The following is a 14,936-nucleotide window of genomic DNA, read 5'->3' as shown; positions in this document are numbered from 1 at the left end:
AGATGCTGTACAAAATGAAAGACGTCTATAGGCAGAAGAGAGTAGGAACAGGAAAATTATACTAGGTGAAAGAGTGCGTCACTGTCCTTAGGGGAAAGCTGGGGTCTACCAAGCAGATTACCTAACAAGTAATACCTGATTGACTGGTTTAAGATTTTATTTTTGGGGGCGCCAACATTGTAGTTAAGTTTAGGGGCTTAGAAAAAGCGACTCCACTGTGGGCCTTGAATTCTCTTTTTTAACACACTAAAGTATATACTTAAAAATATTTAAAGTGGTAAATATTATGTTATATATATTCACCACAATTTAAAAAAAGACCATCAGCTGTTATGTCCATGTCTCACATTGAAGAGGAAAGAAGATGTTCATCAACATGAAAATCTAGATCTTTTGGGAGCATGCAGATGGTGTGAGCACAACGTATTGACATCAGTACGCTGGTTTATGTTTCTTTCCTCAAATATGGTTCTCACTCATTTCCTAACGTAAATTTTTTTTTTTTTTTTTTTTTTTAAACAGGAAGGAAAAGCTGATGCGATGTTCTCAATGCCGAGTTGCAAAATACTGTAGTGCTAAGTGTCAGGTAAGAATGTTCAGCTACAGGGGCGTCTGGGTGGCTCATTTGGCTCAAGTCATGATCTCAGGGTCTTAAGGTCGATCCCTGTGTTGGGCTCCCAGCTCAGTGCGGAGCCTGCTTGTCTCCATCTTTCTGTTCCTCACTCCATGCTCTGGCTCTCTCTTTCACTTCCTCTCTCAGAAATAAATAAATAAAATATTCAGCTCTCTAGAATGAAACCTTCAAGTTCTCTGCTCTTCATTTGTCCTCCATTATGCCCATTGGTCTATTTCTGCTTCTTTACAATCTTTGATTTATTTTAACTTATTTTCCTTTAATTTAAAAATTAATGTATATGGTAAAATATCATTTCTATGATATCTATATATATATATCAATATGTAATATTCATGTATCAGGAAAAAAATTGTTCACTCATATCTTTTTGTCCTCTTGACCCAGTCCCATTGTCCAGAGATACCTAGTTTCTTGTGTCTTTGCAGGATTTTCTCCTCCTAACACATTCACATATTTATACTCTTGGTTTAGAAAAACAGAGATGGGTTATTCTTATATACCTAAATTCTCCTTTTCATTTTAGAACCTGTCTAGAGGAACTTCTGATGTCATCCCACTGATTCTTTTACATGAATGTACCAGTTGTTACTTCTTCGTTAATGAGTCCTTAGCCTTTTTTCAGTATTTGGTATTGTCAGTAATGGACCAAGCATCTTTTTGTGCACATTTCTGCACACCTTCACAAATTAATTGTAGGATAAATTCTTCCCAGCTGTACTGATGAGTAAAAGGATTCGTGATTTTGAATTTTTAAAGATAGTACCGAATTGCCTTCCAAGAGTAATTTACGACAACTGACAGAGTCTGTGAGAGTACCGTTGTTAATGTCTTTGAAATTCTTTAAGGGGTGTATAATTACAATTCAACATCACCTTTTCTTCTAACCTTATGATTAATCATTTCATAAGAAATGTAATTATGCTGTAATGAATTGCATCATAATAAAAAGTGCTAATTGGAGGTTTTGTGTCTGTGTCACTTGCTCTCAACCTTCCACCCATCCTTTTTGTTTCTCATTTTGGGGTGTGTGTGTCTGTGTGTGTGTCTATGCGGACACCTTTTTCCTTTTTTTCACATCTAGGCCGTGCTTCTCTGAGGGAGTTTTGCTCTCTCGCTTTCTCCTATGAAAATAATTTCTTAAAGAAGTCAGAAACCTAAACATACAAATTAATCAGAGGACCCAAGTTCTAATGAATATTAATAAGCCATTAGCTCGTTAAATTATTCCAAAGAAAGCATGAAAACTCTCTGGGCCTCAGTTTCCTAATCTGTACTACTGATAAGAGCTAATATTTTTGAGATATCTACTGTGTATCAGGTACTATTTTATTCTGTTTACTCTTACATGAATCTTGGGAGTTTACTACAATGGCGCTCATTTTACCAATCAGGGGACTGAGCTACAGAATTGGAAGTAAAGTGCCAAACATCCTATACCGAATAGCCCTGGAATTTGGATCCAGAGGTCTAATTTCACTTCTAAGCCCAAATTTTATTTGTGTTCTAACATTCTGATTAGTTGTAGCTTTCTGTTTCCTATTGTATTCACATTTTTCATGGATTTTGTTTTGTTTTTAATAAGGGTGTAACCCTATCCCAAGGAACACAAAACAAAAAATACTAAAATAGAAGATTCCAAGTAACACTTTCCTAATAAAAATAGGGAATGTGAAAAATAATTGGATTATTTTTGCCTCATTTTATAAAGCAAAAATTCTGCCACAAAACGATACCAGATTTATGTAAGATCATTAGTAACAAGGAAAAGCAAATTTATGAAAACAAAGCCATGCTTTTTCCTACAAGATAACTTCTCGGTAGACTATTTTATGGTGATGTTATCTATCTTATTCATGTGAAACTGAAATTTGTTTCAAGGAACTTCAAATTAAGAAGAATATATCTAGAACCAACAAATTACATATATATTCTGGATGACCTTCCTTTCCAGTTTCAATGAGCTAAACATTTACTTTTATTTTCCCCTTTTTTTGTAAGTATTTTTTCCTCCAATGCTGCTTCCTCCTCCTTTGTAGTATACTCAAGGAAAAAAAAACCCATTATCTGATTAGAATGTGTTGAGGGAGTTTGGTGGGTTTGGCTATGTCATTTTGATTCATTGTAGTGCTTGTACTTTGACCACATATATTAGCTGTTTACTGTAGCATCAATAATAATGTCATCATCAGATATACTGTAGAAAGTAATGGGAAAATAGCTCCTAAGATGAAAGATACCACATATAAGCCAACTAGTGCATGCTTGTGTGTGTGTTGGGGATGAGGGTGTGTAGAGGTGGATGGGAGTCAAAGATTGGCCAGAATATATGCATTTAAACTGCTCTGTTTAGCTCACCCTTCAGGTACAGAATTAAACATTGTAATTATTGTGGATTCCTACAAAGCAGCACAAAATTAAACTGACAAAGCGAACTATGAACAGTAATGAACAGGAGGCAAATGCCCTCAGAATGGAAATTGACATAGAGGATGTGAATTTGTAGCACAAAATCTATAATAGGTTTGCCCTGGAGGGACATAACTTTGGTTCATTAGCTTAGCATTTGATGTGTGGGGCCGTGGCATCAGTGAGTTGTGTGAGAGGCTATTGAGGTGTTAGGAGGTATGATGTCCCTCACGCCCATAAGGCTGGTTTCAGTGTTACTGGTTTTCACGTTTACTTTTTAAACAGAAAATAAAGTAAGAGGAGTGAATGTTTCCTCCAGTTTCCTTCCCCATTCCTATTTCTGTTTTCCAGAGGTAATCTCTGTGTTTGTTTTGTGAGTGGAAGATACACACTAAACTGTTCATCTATCCTTCATACCTAGTGTTCACATACATGTATATATTCAGTGTTATGTTCAATACTGTTTCTTATACTGGAAAATATTTGGTTATCAGTGGGTTTGTAATTCCTCTGTGGATACTTTATTATGATGTGTCATATAATGCGATAGAGGGCTTATATATGGAAACCAGTCTGATTTCTATATAACCGAAGCATCGTACGTGATTTTGAAATGAAAGAGGAGGGGTGGGCTAAGTTTTCTTTTAAAGAAGCATGTTCAGGGGTGCCTGGGTAGCTCAGTCATTAGCATTTGCCTTCAGCTCAGGTCATGATCTCGGCGTCCTGGGATCAAGTTCCACATTGGGCTCCCTGCTCAGCAGGGAGTTTGCTTCTCCTTCTGCCCTTCCTCGTGCTCATGGCTGTGTGTGTCTGTGCTCTCTCTGTGAAATAAATAAAATCTCCTTTTAAAAAAAAATGCTCAAAATTTGCAGTGTTGCTAACAAGTAAACCAATTTCAAGCAAATTCACTAATATTGCTTTATGTCTTCTGGGTTTAACTTGATTCATAATACCTATATTTCTAATTGAATTAATTGCTGATCAAAATAAGCAGCTGGGTACTGTACCAAATTACAATTTATATACTTTTAAAAAGTACTGTACTAAAAAAAAAAGTACTTTTGGGGCACGTGGGTGGCTCACTTGGTTGAGCATCTGCCTTTGGCTCAAGTCATGATCTCAGGGTCCTGGGATCGAGCCCTGCATAGGGCTCTCTGCTCAGGAGGGGGCCTGCTTCCCCTTCTCTCTCTTCCTGCCTCTCTGCCTACTTGTGAGCTCTGTCAAGTAGATAAATAAAATCTTTAAAAAATTTTTTAAAAAGTACTTTATTAGCAGGGAGAAGCTCTATTTTATGTTAATAATTCAGACCTCTTTAGAAATGTGAATCTTACTTGGGTTGAAATTCTTTGATCATGTTTAGGTTTTTGGGTTCTACAAATGTCTAGGGCCCTAAGTTTGTCTTTGCTCACTTTGCATTCACCTGCTGAGTGGTCCCATCTGCTCCCATGACTTCAATTGGCATCTGTACATTAATCATTCTTGAAACTCCATCTCTAGTCTTCTCCTTTGTCTCAAAGACCAGACCCATATGCTATGGGGAACCTCTAGTTTGGTGGTGTACCCATATCTTAAATGCCTTATAGCAGAACCTCAGTGTATAATCTCTGCCCAAACCAGCATTTGTTTTCGATTTTCAACCGCAGTGAATAATTCACCAACCACCCAGCAGTCTGAGTTGCCAGGCTGGAATCATCTTCAGTTTATATCCTTTCTTGGCCCCATGCCTAGTTAATCAACATGTCCTGCTGATTTTACTACTTATGATCTAAATTGGTTCCCTTTTGTCTTAGTTTCTCCACCAGCACTTGTGTGGATGTTCCTCTGACCTCTCTGCTACATTGACTGTGGTCTGTGCCGTTCTGCCACATCCTTTTCTCCTTCCTAGCCGGGAGCCAGAGCGCGAGCATTCCAGAGTGTGAGCATGACCTGTCACTCCCCAGCAGAAAACTCTGGCCCTCTTCCTCAGAATGAAATTCAAGCTCTGGATTTTGCTATAGTTTTACTTCTGAGCCTTTGGCTACGTGAGTCTTTGGGCTTGGACCCAGACCTGACCCAATACCTATTGAACTCCTTCTACTTATCCTTTATAACCCAGATTAAATATCGCTCCCTCCTTTCCTAAACTACTGAGACTATTTTGTGTCCCTCCTTTTTCACACAGAAATTATCTTAATGATTGTTCTAATTGGCTATTTCTGCGGTTAGATGACCAGGCTCATTCAGGGGGTACATTATTATTTCCTGATGCAGATGTAACATTATTGGTTAGGGGAATGAATGAGTACATTGGTCAGTGATACTCTTTGTTTGGAATTATTTTTTGAAACACTACATTATCTTTAATCTGTCTGTTTTATTTTTTTAGTTGAAATATAATTGTACTACAACATTGTGTTAGTTTTAGGTATGTAACATAATGATGTGATATATGTATATATTGTGAAATGATCATTACGGTAAGTTTAGTTAACATCCTTTGCTACAGTGGTGTTCCTAAAGCTTATATTACGGATGCAGGAGAGACAGATATTGACAAATGCCCACAATTACGTGAGTGAGTGTGCTTTAGACGAGCAGGAGCTCACCTTTGAAAAGGTGATTACAGAAGGACTTCCTGTAGATGTGACATTTGACCTGGGATCTAATTGCCAAACGTAGCCAGCCATGGAAAGCTCCGGAACAGATTTTTTACATAGAATGAACAGCAGATGTAGAGAACTGAAGCAGGAACAAACTTGTCATGTTAGAGGAATACAAAGGAATTTGATAATGGTGGGCAGTCATTACCGTACATGTGTCCAGACCTGTAGAATGGACCCCACTGTTCACCAGGGACTTTGGGTGATAATGATGTGTCACTGTAGGTTCATTGTTGTAATATATGTACCATCTGGTGGGGATATTGATAATAATACAGGTGGCTGTGCATGTGGGGTAGTCAGTATATGGGCATCCTCTATACCATCCTCTCAAATTTAAAACTCCTCCAAAAAAATTAAGTTAAAAAAAAAAATACAGGAAAAAAATAGGAGTTGGAGGTGAGACTAGTTAGTGAAGATCAGAAGGTCTTCTGGTCTATCCATCCACTGATTTACTTAGCCAACATTAGGTTCAACACTAGAACTTTTCTAGGCCCTGGTCCAAAATTATTGGTTAGTTTGCTTATCAACTACATACTCCCTGCTTCTTTGCTATTTCCAAGAATTGGCTAAGGAGTTGTATCCATAACTTATATAAAATGTTTCCAACTCGGAAGTAAGACATCACAGTAAAATGGGTTTGATTTGAATGGCCCTTTCAGTAAGATAAATATTAAAAATGCTGCACATCATTAATCATCAGAAAAATGAAATTAAAACCACACTGAGGTACCTTTACATACCCACCCACTAGACAGGCTGAAACGCAAAATACTGACTATACCAAGTGTTGTCTGGGGTGTGGAGAAACTGGAACCTCAGGCTCTGCTGATAAGATTGTAAAGCGGTACACGTGCTTTGGAAAAGTTGGGTAGGTTCTAAAATGTTCAATGTACACTTAACCACATAAACCAGCAAGTTCTACTCCTAGGTAGAACACACACACACACACACACACACACACACACAATTACTCAGCCATGAAAAAGAACAAACCACTGAAAAATGCAGCAACATGAGTGAATCTCAGAAACATCATAATGAAGGAATAGAGCCATATTAGAAGAGGCAGTGCTGTTTGCTCTTCTAGGATACACGCAAGTAGTGTCTAATGATGGAGACCACATGACTACTTACCTGGATCGGAGGGCTTGGATGTAAAGCAAACAAAGGAACTTTGTTTTGTGGGGGGGGATAATGATAGTCTATAGCTTAGTTTTGGTGTTGTTTACAAGGATGTGTGTATGTATTTGTCAAAACTCATCAATCTGTACTCTTAACATTGGCACATTTTATTGTAATATAAATTATATCTCAAGAAAATTGTTTTAAAAATATTGATCACTGCAGGGGTGCCTGGGCAGTGCAGTTGGTTAAATGTCCCGACTCCTGTTTTCAGCTCAGGTCATGATCTCAGGGTCCTGGGATTGAGCCCCACATCGGGCTGCATGAGATTCTCTCTCCCTCTTCCTTTGCCCCTCCCCCCAACCTTGCCCTTTCTCTCTCTCTTTCCTTCCCACAAATAAATAAATCTTTAGAAAAGTTATTGCTTGCTGCAGACTCTTTAAGTGTGCATGGATTTCCTTTCCTTCTCTATATAATAAAGGAGTCATAGCCTCTCAGCCCCTCAGAGAATGAGACTGCTGTCGGGGAAGCCATCCTAGGAGGGGGAGGGGGTCACGAAGACCCAAGAGAAGGCTGAAGCAAATCTCTGCATCAGAAATACTAGCATCAAAGTTAGCCGGATTCTCCATTTTGACACTCCTCTGCTTACTCAAAGTCATTCTAAACGCAAGGAGGTGTTTTCAGACTGTCTGACATGCAGACTTTTGGTTAAGTCTCTCTCCATAATGCTACTTCTCAATCCCCTTCTGTGCCGGATATATACTCTTTGATGCTAGGTCCTTGCTGGATTTCTGCTTGGTAGGCTGGCTGCCCTCTCGGAAAAGACTTCATGGTTAACTGCCCTTTGATGTGGCCTCCACTGCCCTGTTTGTGCAGCCTGTCTTACCCCCACTTTCTGACTTACGGACATAACCTTGAAATCCTCATTCGTTGATGGCCCTTCTTACACACTTTGGGAGTTAAAAACTTGATAATTACTTGTACCAGGGAGCTAAAATTGCCATGTTCTGCTAGAACTCGGTGCTGACTTTCTGATTAATCCAGCATGGAAGTTTCTTTCAAAGAAGATTGGATATCTATAGGAGTAAGTGAGTTACTTAGTCTTTCTGACTAAAATATATCAATTAGGTCATTCCATCTTCATATGAACTGTCATTAGATCAGAGGTTGCCAAACTCTCATGTAGTGGTCTAGATAATAACTATTTTAGGCATTGTGGGCTATATATTTGTCATAACTACTCAACTCAACTACTACTCAACTTGTCCGAAGGAGTGTAAATGGTAAGCGTGGCTATGTTTCCATAAAACTTTATAAAAGCGGGCGGCAGAATGGATTTGACCTGAATCATGCATTAGATGATCACTGACTTACTTTGGGGCACTAATATTATTATTTATTAATATGGTTCCTCAATGAACAAGGAGACTGTAACTTCATTTTTTGAAGAAATATCGCTTTTTTTTCTCATTTCTTCTGTCAACTTGATGCCCTATGTTAATCCTTCTGCCTCACTCCCATCTTTGTATTTGGTTCTATCTGTCTAATTTGATTAAGGCTGGTGGGAAGGCACTCTTGTTCTTATTTGATACAGCATTCAGTAAGCTTTGAAAGTGGTAAGTCTAATGTCTATTACTAGGTCTCTTGCGTGCTGTGAGGAGATTTTATGCAGGATTTTAATCAATACCTGTCAGTCATCTGGCTTAGCCTTCCAGTTTTCTTATTCCAGATTCCAGCTTTTTAGACCTTCATGTTATCTGTCAGCCTGCAGTTCAACACTGGACTACTTCTGAGGCATGAACAGGGAGATGCTGTTGATTTGCTCTTAAATGGTTTGTGAGGGACTGGATAACTGTTGGTTCTCTTTTCTTTCGTTCAAGTTTCATGGCAAGTCAACTATCCCAAGTTACGCTCATAGAAAATCTCTGTCAATATTATTTGTAAGTGGAATGAATCATGACTACGTGGTAAAAAGATCATAACACTATTGAACACCTATACGTGCAAGATGTACCTCATTGGTAGTACACTTATTTATTTATTATTATTTTTACTTTTTAAAAAATACTTTATTTATTTGACAGAGAGAGACACAGTGAGAGAGGGAACACAAGCAGGGGGAGTGGGAGAGGGAGAAGCAGGCTTCCCGCTGAGCAGGGAGCCCGAAGCAGGCCTTGAAACCAGGACCCTGGGATCATGACCTGAGCCAAAGGCAGATACTTAACAACTGAGCCACCCAGGTGCCCCACTTATTTATTTTTTAAAAAGATTTATTTATTTATTTATTTAGAGAGAGTGAGAGTGCCAAGCAGGAGGAAGAGGAGAGAGAGAGAGAAGAAGAGAGAGAGGAAGAGAGAGAGAGTCTCAAGCCAACTCCATGCTGAATGTGGAGCCCTTCTTGGGCCTCAATGTCAAGATCCTGAGATCATGACCCGGGCTGGAATTAAGAGTCGAACACCTAGCTGACTGAGCTACACAGGTGCCCTGGTTGTACACTTATTTTTAAAACCAGACATGTACGAAGCTAACCTGCTAAAACAGTTTACTGAGTAAATCTTTGCATTACAGAAGATTTCACTGAAGCATTATTAACATTTAAAAATTAATACATTTAAACCATTCTTTGAGTTATAAGCAGGTTTTCCAAAATATGAAAAGTGTTTATTGAACGGTAATTTTTCTTTCTCTTTCACGTAAAAATACTTCTCCCTAAATCACAGTTGTTAGACATAAGAAAGGTAATTATATTTGCTATTATTTGTAAATATAATAACATGATATTTATAGAAAATTCAAACAGATTGGGAAAGCATAAGGAGAAAGGCAAAATAGTTTTTTCTTTTAGGAAAAACTGAAAAAAATTACCAGTTGTTCAGTTTTTTAAACAAGTGTATGAGGAGCATTCTTACACTTTTTCTGTACAGTAATTACATTTGTGAGGATTAAGTGCATTATAAATATTATTTATATGCCAACAATATGCACATTAAGAATTTTGATGTTCATGGGGCGCCTGGGTGGCTCAGTCATTAAGCGTCTGCCTTCAGCTCACGTCATGATCCCCAGGTCCTGGGATCGAGCCCCACATTGGGCTCCCTGCTCAGAGGGAAGCCTGCTTCACCCTCTCTCACTCCCTCTGCTTCTGTTCCCTCTCTGCCTCCTGCTTGTATTCTCACTCTCGCATCTCTCTCTCTTTGTCAAATAAATAAATAAAATTAAAAAAAGAATTTTGATGTTCATTACCAAACATCTTTCAGAAGGCTTAGGTGGCACCTGAGTGGCTCAGCTAGTTGAGTGCTTTTGGCTCAGGTCATGGTCCCAGGGTTGTGAGACTGAGCCCCGTGTTAGGCTCCACACTGGTCTACAGCCTGCTTGGTATTCTCTCTCTCTCTCCTCCTTCCCCTACTTGCACATGAGCTCTCTCTCTTTTTCTCTAAAAAGAAAAAAAAAAGAGAAACTTAGAGTTCTACTAATAGTTTAATAAGTATAGGATGGTATTTTTTTGTTCCTTCTATTTAGTATGTACAATGGCCTCCTTTTTAATTTAGTCTAGATCAGTGGTTATTCAATCTTAGCTACATGTGGAATCCTTTGTGGTGATTAAAAAGAATTTGGACACCTGCGCCTGTCTTGTCACTGCTCTCCGAATCTCTTCAGTTGTCCCAGGCTGTAAATTTAAGTATATATTTTATGTGCATATGCCTGTGCAGCATTGTTCAAGATCTGCAGTTTTCTTCTTCCCCAGACCTAACTCTATCCTTTTTTTTTAAAGTTCTTATTTATTTTAGAGAGAGCTAGAAAGAGCTTGTGAGTGGGGGAGGGGCGATGGGAGAGGGAGAGAGAATCTCAAGCAGACTCTGTGCTGAGTGCACAGCCCAATGCCAGGCTCGATCCCAGGACCCTGAGATCATGACCTGAGTGAGAATCAAGATCAGATGCTCAGCCAACTGAGCCACCCAGGTGCCCCTCTACCTTTTTATATAATAATTACATTGTCGTCCTCTCTACTCTCTTGAAATGAAATACCATAGTTAAGACAATCTAACTAGTTAAGTATTTTTAAAAGTCAGTATCAGTGTAATGTTATAACTTGAATGTAAAGGAGAAAAAAATGAAAATACCTTAAAATATATGTATTTTATTTATATATTTTATTTTTTCAAATTTTTATTTAAATTCTAGTTAGTTAACATATAGTGTAGTATTGGTTTCAGGAGTAGAATTTAGTGATTCATCCCTTACAAATAACATCCAGTGCTGAACACAACAAAAATAAAACATATTTTGTATATAGATGCTCAGGCAAGAGTAGACTAGAAGACATAATTAAGAAGTCAGATATTTTCATCTACACAAAGTCACCTTGGAAAAGGAAGTTCAAAATATAGGATCAGAAAATACGTTGTTATTGGTAGGTATCTCAAATACCATAGGTGATGTTGCCTTCAGTGATAAGCTTTTATTATTAGATAACTTTAGCTAAAGTTCTTAAAATGCATTCATCCCTTGATTTACCTAGAAAATCCAGTGCTATCAAGGCTGTGTAAAAACAAGGTCTTTGTTTTTATATGTTCCAGGCTCAGATAATTCGGAAATAAGTTTGTCCCTTCTATAGAATGTTTGATTGGACATTTAAAAGTCGTCTTGGGTTTGGAACAATTGATTCTTTTTTAAAAATTAATTTATTTTTTACTTCTTAGAGTATACAAGCAGTGAGAGGAGCAGAAGGAGAGGGACCTGAGAGAATCCTTAAGGAGATTTCCTGCTAAGTGCAGATGCTGATGTGGGGCTTTGATCCCACCACCCTGAGATCATGACCTGAGCTGAAATGAAGAGCTGAACACTTAATTGACTGAGCCACCCAGGCACCCAGATGGATTGATTCTTCATTGTATGGAACTATCCCACACAGATATCCACCATCTCTGGTTCCTGGCCACTCAGGGCCCATGTCTTTCTCCAGGCATCCTAACAAATAAGGATGCCCCCCCATACATTTCCCCAACAACCCTTAAGATTAGGGTTACCCCCATTGGGAGCTACTGGTTTACTTAATCAGTTTTTGTTCTGAGTCACTGCAAGTACTATAGAAAATGAAAATGTAGAGATTGCCCAAGTGGCAATCTCTGAGTCCTGTATGTACTGACACATGGAATCATTATAGATGTCTTCATTTCTTTTTTTCCATCCAAAAGTCTTTTTCCCATTGTCTTTGTGTCTTAATGCAGTATTTTTTTTTAATATTTTATTTATTTATTTGACAGAGAGAAAGAGATCACAAGTAGGCGGAGAGGCAGGCAGAGAGAGAGGGGGGAAGCAGGCTCCCTGCTGAGCAGAGAGCCCCATGCGGGGCTCGATCCCAGGACCCTGAGATCATGACCTGAGCCGAAGGCAGAGGCTTAACCCACTGAGCCACCCAGGCGCCCCTTAATGCAGTATTTTAATTTTGTTTGTCTTTCATGCTATTTTGTGTTTACTGTGAATCATTGATAATGTTCAACTTTCAGAACAGAAAACATTACAGCCAATGTTGTGGACAAAATCTTAATTACATCCTGCATTGCAGTAAGGGAAGAAAATAGGAAAATGTAAATCTGGGAGGTTGTCTTGGAAAAACTGGCAGATATATTATGTGCTGTTGAGGTCTAGATCAAAGTTAAAGTTTGTACAGTTTAGATAATGCCTAATGCTCTTATAGATCGTGAGGTTTTGCTGCAGTGTCGAATGTGGTTATTTAAGAGATTGCTTTGTAAGCCTTTTCTGTGGTGTGCTTCTGTTGGTGAGCTGTATGGTAAGATGCAGTGGTGATGCTGAACATCACCCTAATAATTACTGTTTGAAAAACATGGTTCTTAATATCATAATAAGATATGAAGTAGGCTATACCCTGACACTGTGCTATAGACCAGTTTTAAGTGGCATGATTACTTTCTATATTTATGTAGGCGTGACTTGGTTTTTAGATGAAAAGAATGAATATCTTTTTCCTGAAGCAAATGGGAAGATAAGTACGTTCTCTGGTGTTTTCCTGCAGTGATTTAGGAATAGCTTTAAGAAACATACTATCTAGTTTGTAATTACAGTTGAGAAATAGGAGTGCAATATTAATTACGCTACAGACCTAAAGTTGTTTTGACAGGAACTCTCCAAAATTTAGATGTTTAATTCTCAGGAATGTCATCTAACAGATCAATAGGTTCATTACCTAGGGGTACATTTTGTAGTTATTTCACCCTGGGAAGCCACCAGGAGACAGAGATGCTCAGAACGTAACAAAGGAGTTGTGGAATCTCTTGTACTTACGAGTATTGAATCAAATCTGCTCTTAAGATCTTTTGGTCCAGATGGTCTCAGCCTTCGTCTGCTAGGTGCAGTCCTAGCAGGTGCTCATGTTTTGAACAGGACCAGAGTGCTTTCTCAGAGACCTCTTCATACTTGTGGTTCATTCCTGCCTACATAGCCAGTCGAATGAGGGCATCTGTCAGCCTTCCTAGCTTTTAATACCAAGTGAAAACTCTTCTACCAAAGTTGTGGTTCACCCATCAATCAGAAATAAAAAATATTAGCGCTCTTGTTTTCTATCAGTGGGAATGATCATGAATTTGTTTGCTAAACTCACTCTCATTGAAAGATCAGATGAAGGAAAGAAAGTATATAGCTATATTGGAGTCCATGTATACCAACCTAACTTCCCAAAGGATGGCAGTAAAAATCACAGAAAACTGTTCACTAAGTTATACAAGTTTCTCTCATGCAGAGCTTTTTAGCAAACTGAATTATCTCCAATCTCTAAGCAGGGTGGATATTATGCAGCAGTTTTCAAACTTAATTGACAATGGAACCATATTTTTCTTTTTCTTTTCTTTTTTTTTTCATTTTATTTTATTTCTCTTCAGTCTTCCAAAATTCATTGTTATGCACCACACCCAGTGCTCCATGCAGTATGTGCCCTCCACAATACCCACCACCAGGGTCACCCAACACTCTCCACCACCCACCCCTCCAAAACCCTGTTTGTTTCTCAGAGTCCGCAGTTTCTCATGGTTTGTCTCCCCCTCCAACTTTCCCCCAACTCACTTCTCCTCTCCATCTCCCAGAGTCCTCCATGTTATTTCTTATGCTCCACAAGTAAGTGAAACCATATGATAATTGACCTTCTCTGCTTGACTTATTTCACTCAGCATAGTCTCTTCCTGTCCAGTCCATGTTGATACGGTATTTTTCTAAGGGATCTTACCCATATTGGTAAGGTGCTAATTGCTTCTCCAAGACTAGCCCTCTAAACAATAGAAAATTTTCTTTCACTGACTTGTAGTTTAATATTATTCCTTTTAGTGAGTATGGATGTTAGAAGTAGCTATGTGTTGACCATTATAATTGTCCAGTACGTTGATTAGCATTCTTGGAATAAATTCTTCCTGTGATTTAATACTTGGTAAAGCTGTGTGTTTTTCTTTTCTATCAGTTGAGAATTATATAAGCCATTATGTTTTATTTTTTGCCTTGCCTGTAAGGCAAGTCAGATAAATGTAGTGCGGAGACATGGCAATTATTTCGATCTTATGGGTAGAATACTAAGAATGGGGGTAGAATACTAAGAACTTTTATTCTCCTCTTTTATGTTTATGTAGCTTGGTGGTGACATTCCACCCTGCCTTACTTTACTCATCTTTAATGTAAGGATACTATACACCATTTGGATTATTGTGAAAATAAAATGTTTCAGTTGTTTAGCCAAGTGTTTGACATACTGTAGAATGCTAAGTAAATGCTAGAGGACTATTTTTTAAAAAATAACTTTAATGTTTTTTCGTTTCTAATTTTACAACCTTATTTCATTTACATCTTTATTTTGAAACAACTGAGTCTTGTTTAGAAGTGAGTGAAGCATAAATACTAAAAAAACAAAAAGATTAGAAACATCACATTAAGAGCATTGCTGTACTGGATAAGAAGAAATGAAGTGAGGCAGTCATGGGTCAAGTTGATAAAAGAAGTGATGTACCCCTTAAAACAGTGTCTTTAAGATTTGAGTTCGTAGGAAATAGCAGACAAGCCACACCTTCATCCAGGAACTCAACACGGGCAGTCTTTCTCAGCAAAATGCTGGCTTGAAACTCACAGTTTCT

The 14,936-nt window shown here is 38.2% G+C and overlaps 1 protein-coding gene across 1 annotated transcript in view; it reads left to right on the top strand.

Moving 5' to 3' along the window:
• Nucleotides 1–14,936, top strand: part of LOC111150871 (SET and MYND domain containing 3) — a 707,359-nt gene that overhangs the window by 167,473 nt on the left and 524,950 nt on the right. The window contains exon 2 of the mRNA XM_022508530.1: nt 523–586. Coding sequence (XP_022364238.1) covers nt 523–586 — 64 coding nt within the window. The remainder of the gene's footprint in view (nt 1–522; nt 587–14,936) is intronic.

This window comes from Enhydra lutris, unplaced genomic scaffold, assembly GCF_002288905.1.
Source record: "Enhydra lutris kenyoni isolate GAN:26980312 unplaced genomic scaffold, ASM228890v2 scaffoldscaffold24, whole genome shotgun sequence".
Taxonomy (NCBI): domain Eukaryota; kingdom Metazoa; phylum Chordata; class Mammalia; order Carnivora; family Mustelidae; genus Enhydra; species Enhydra lutris.
Note: the sequence above shows the minus strand (reverse complement) of the source record. Positions and strands in the feature narration are given on the sequence as shown.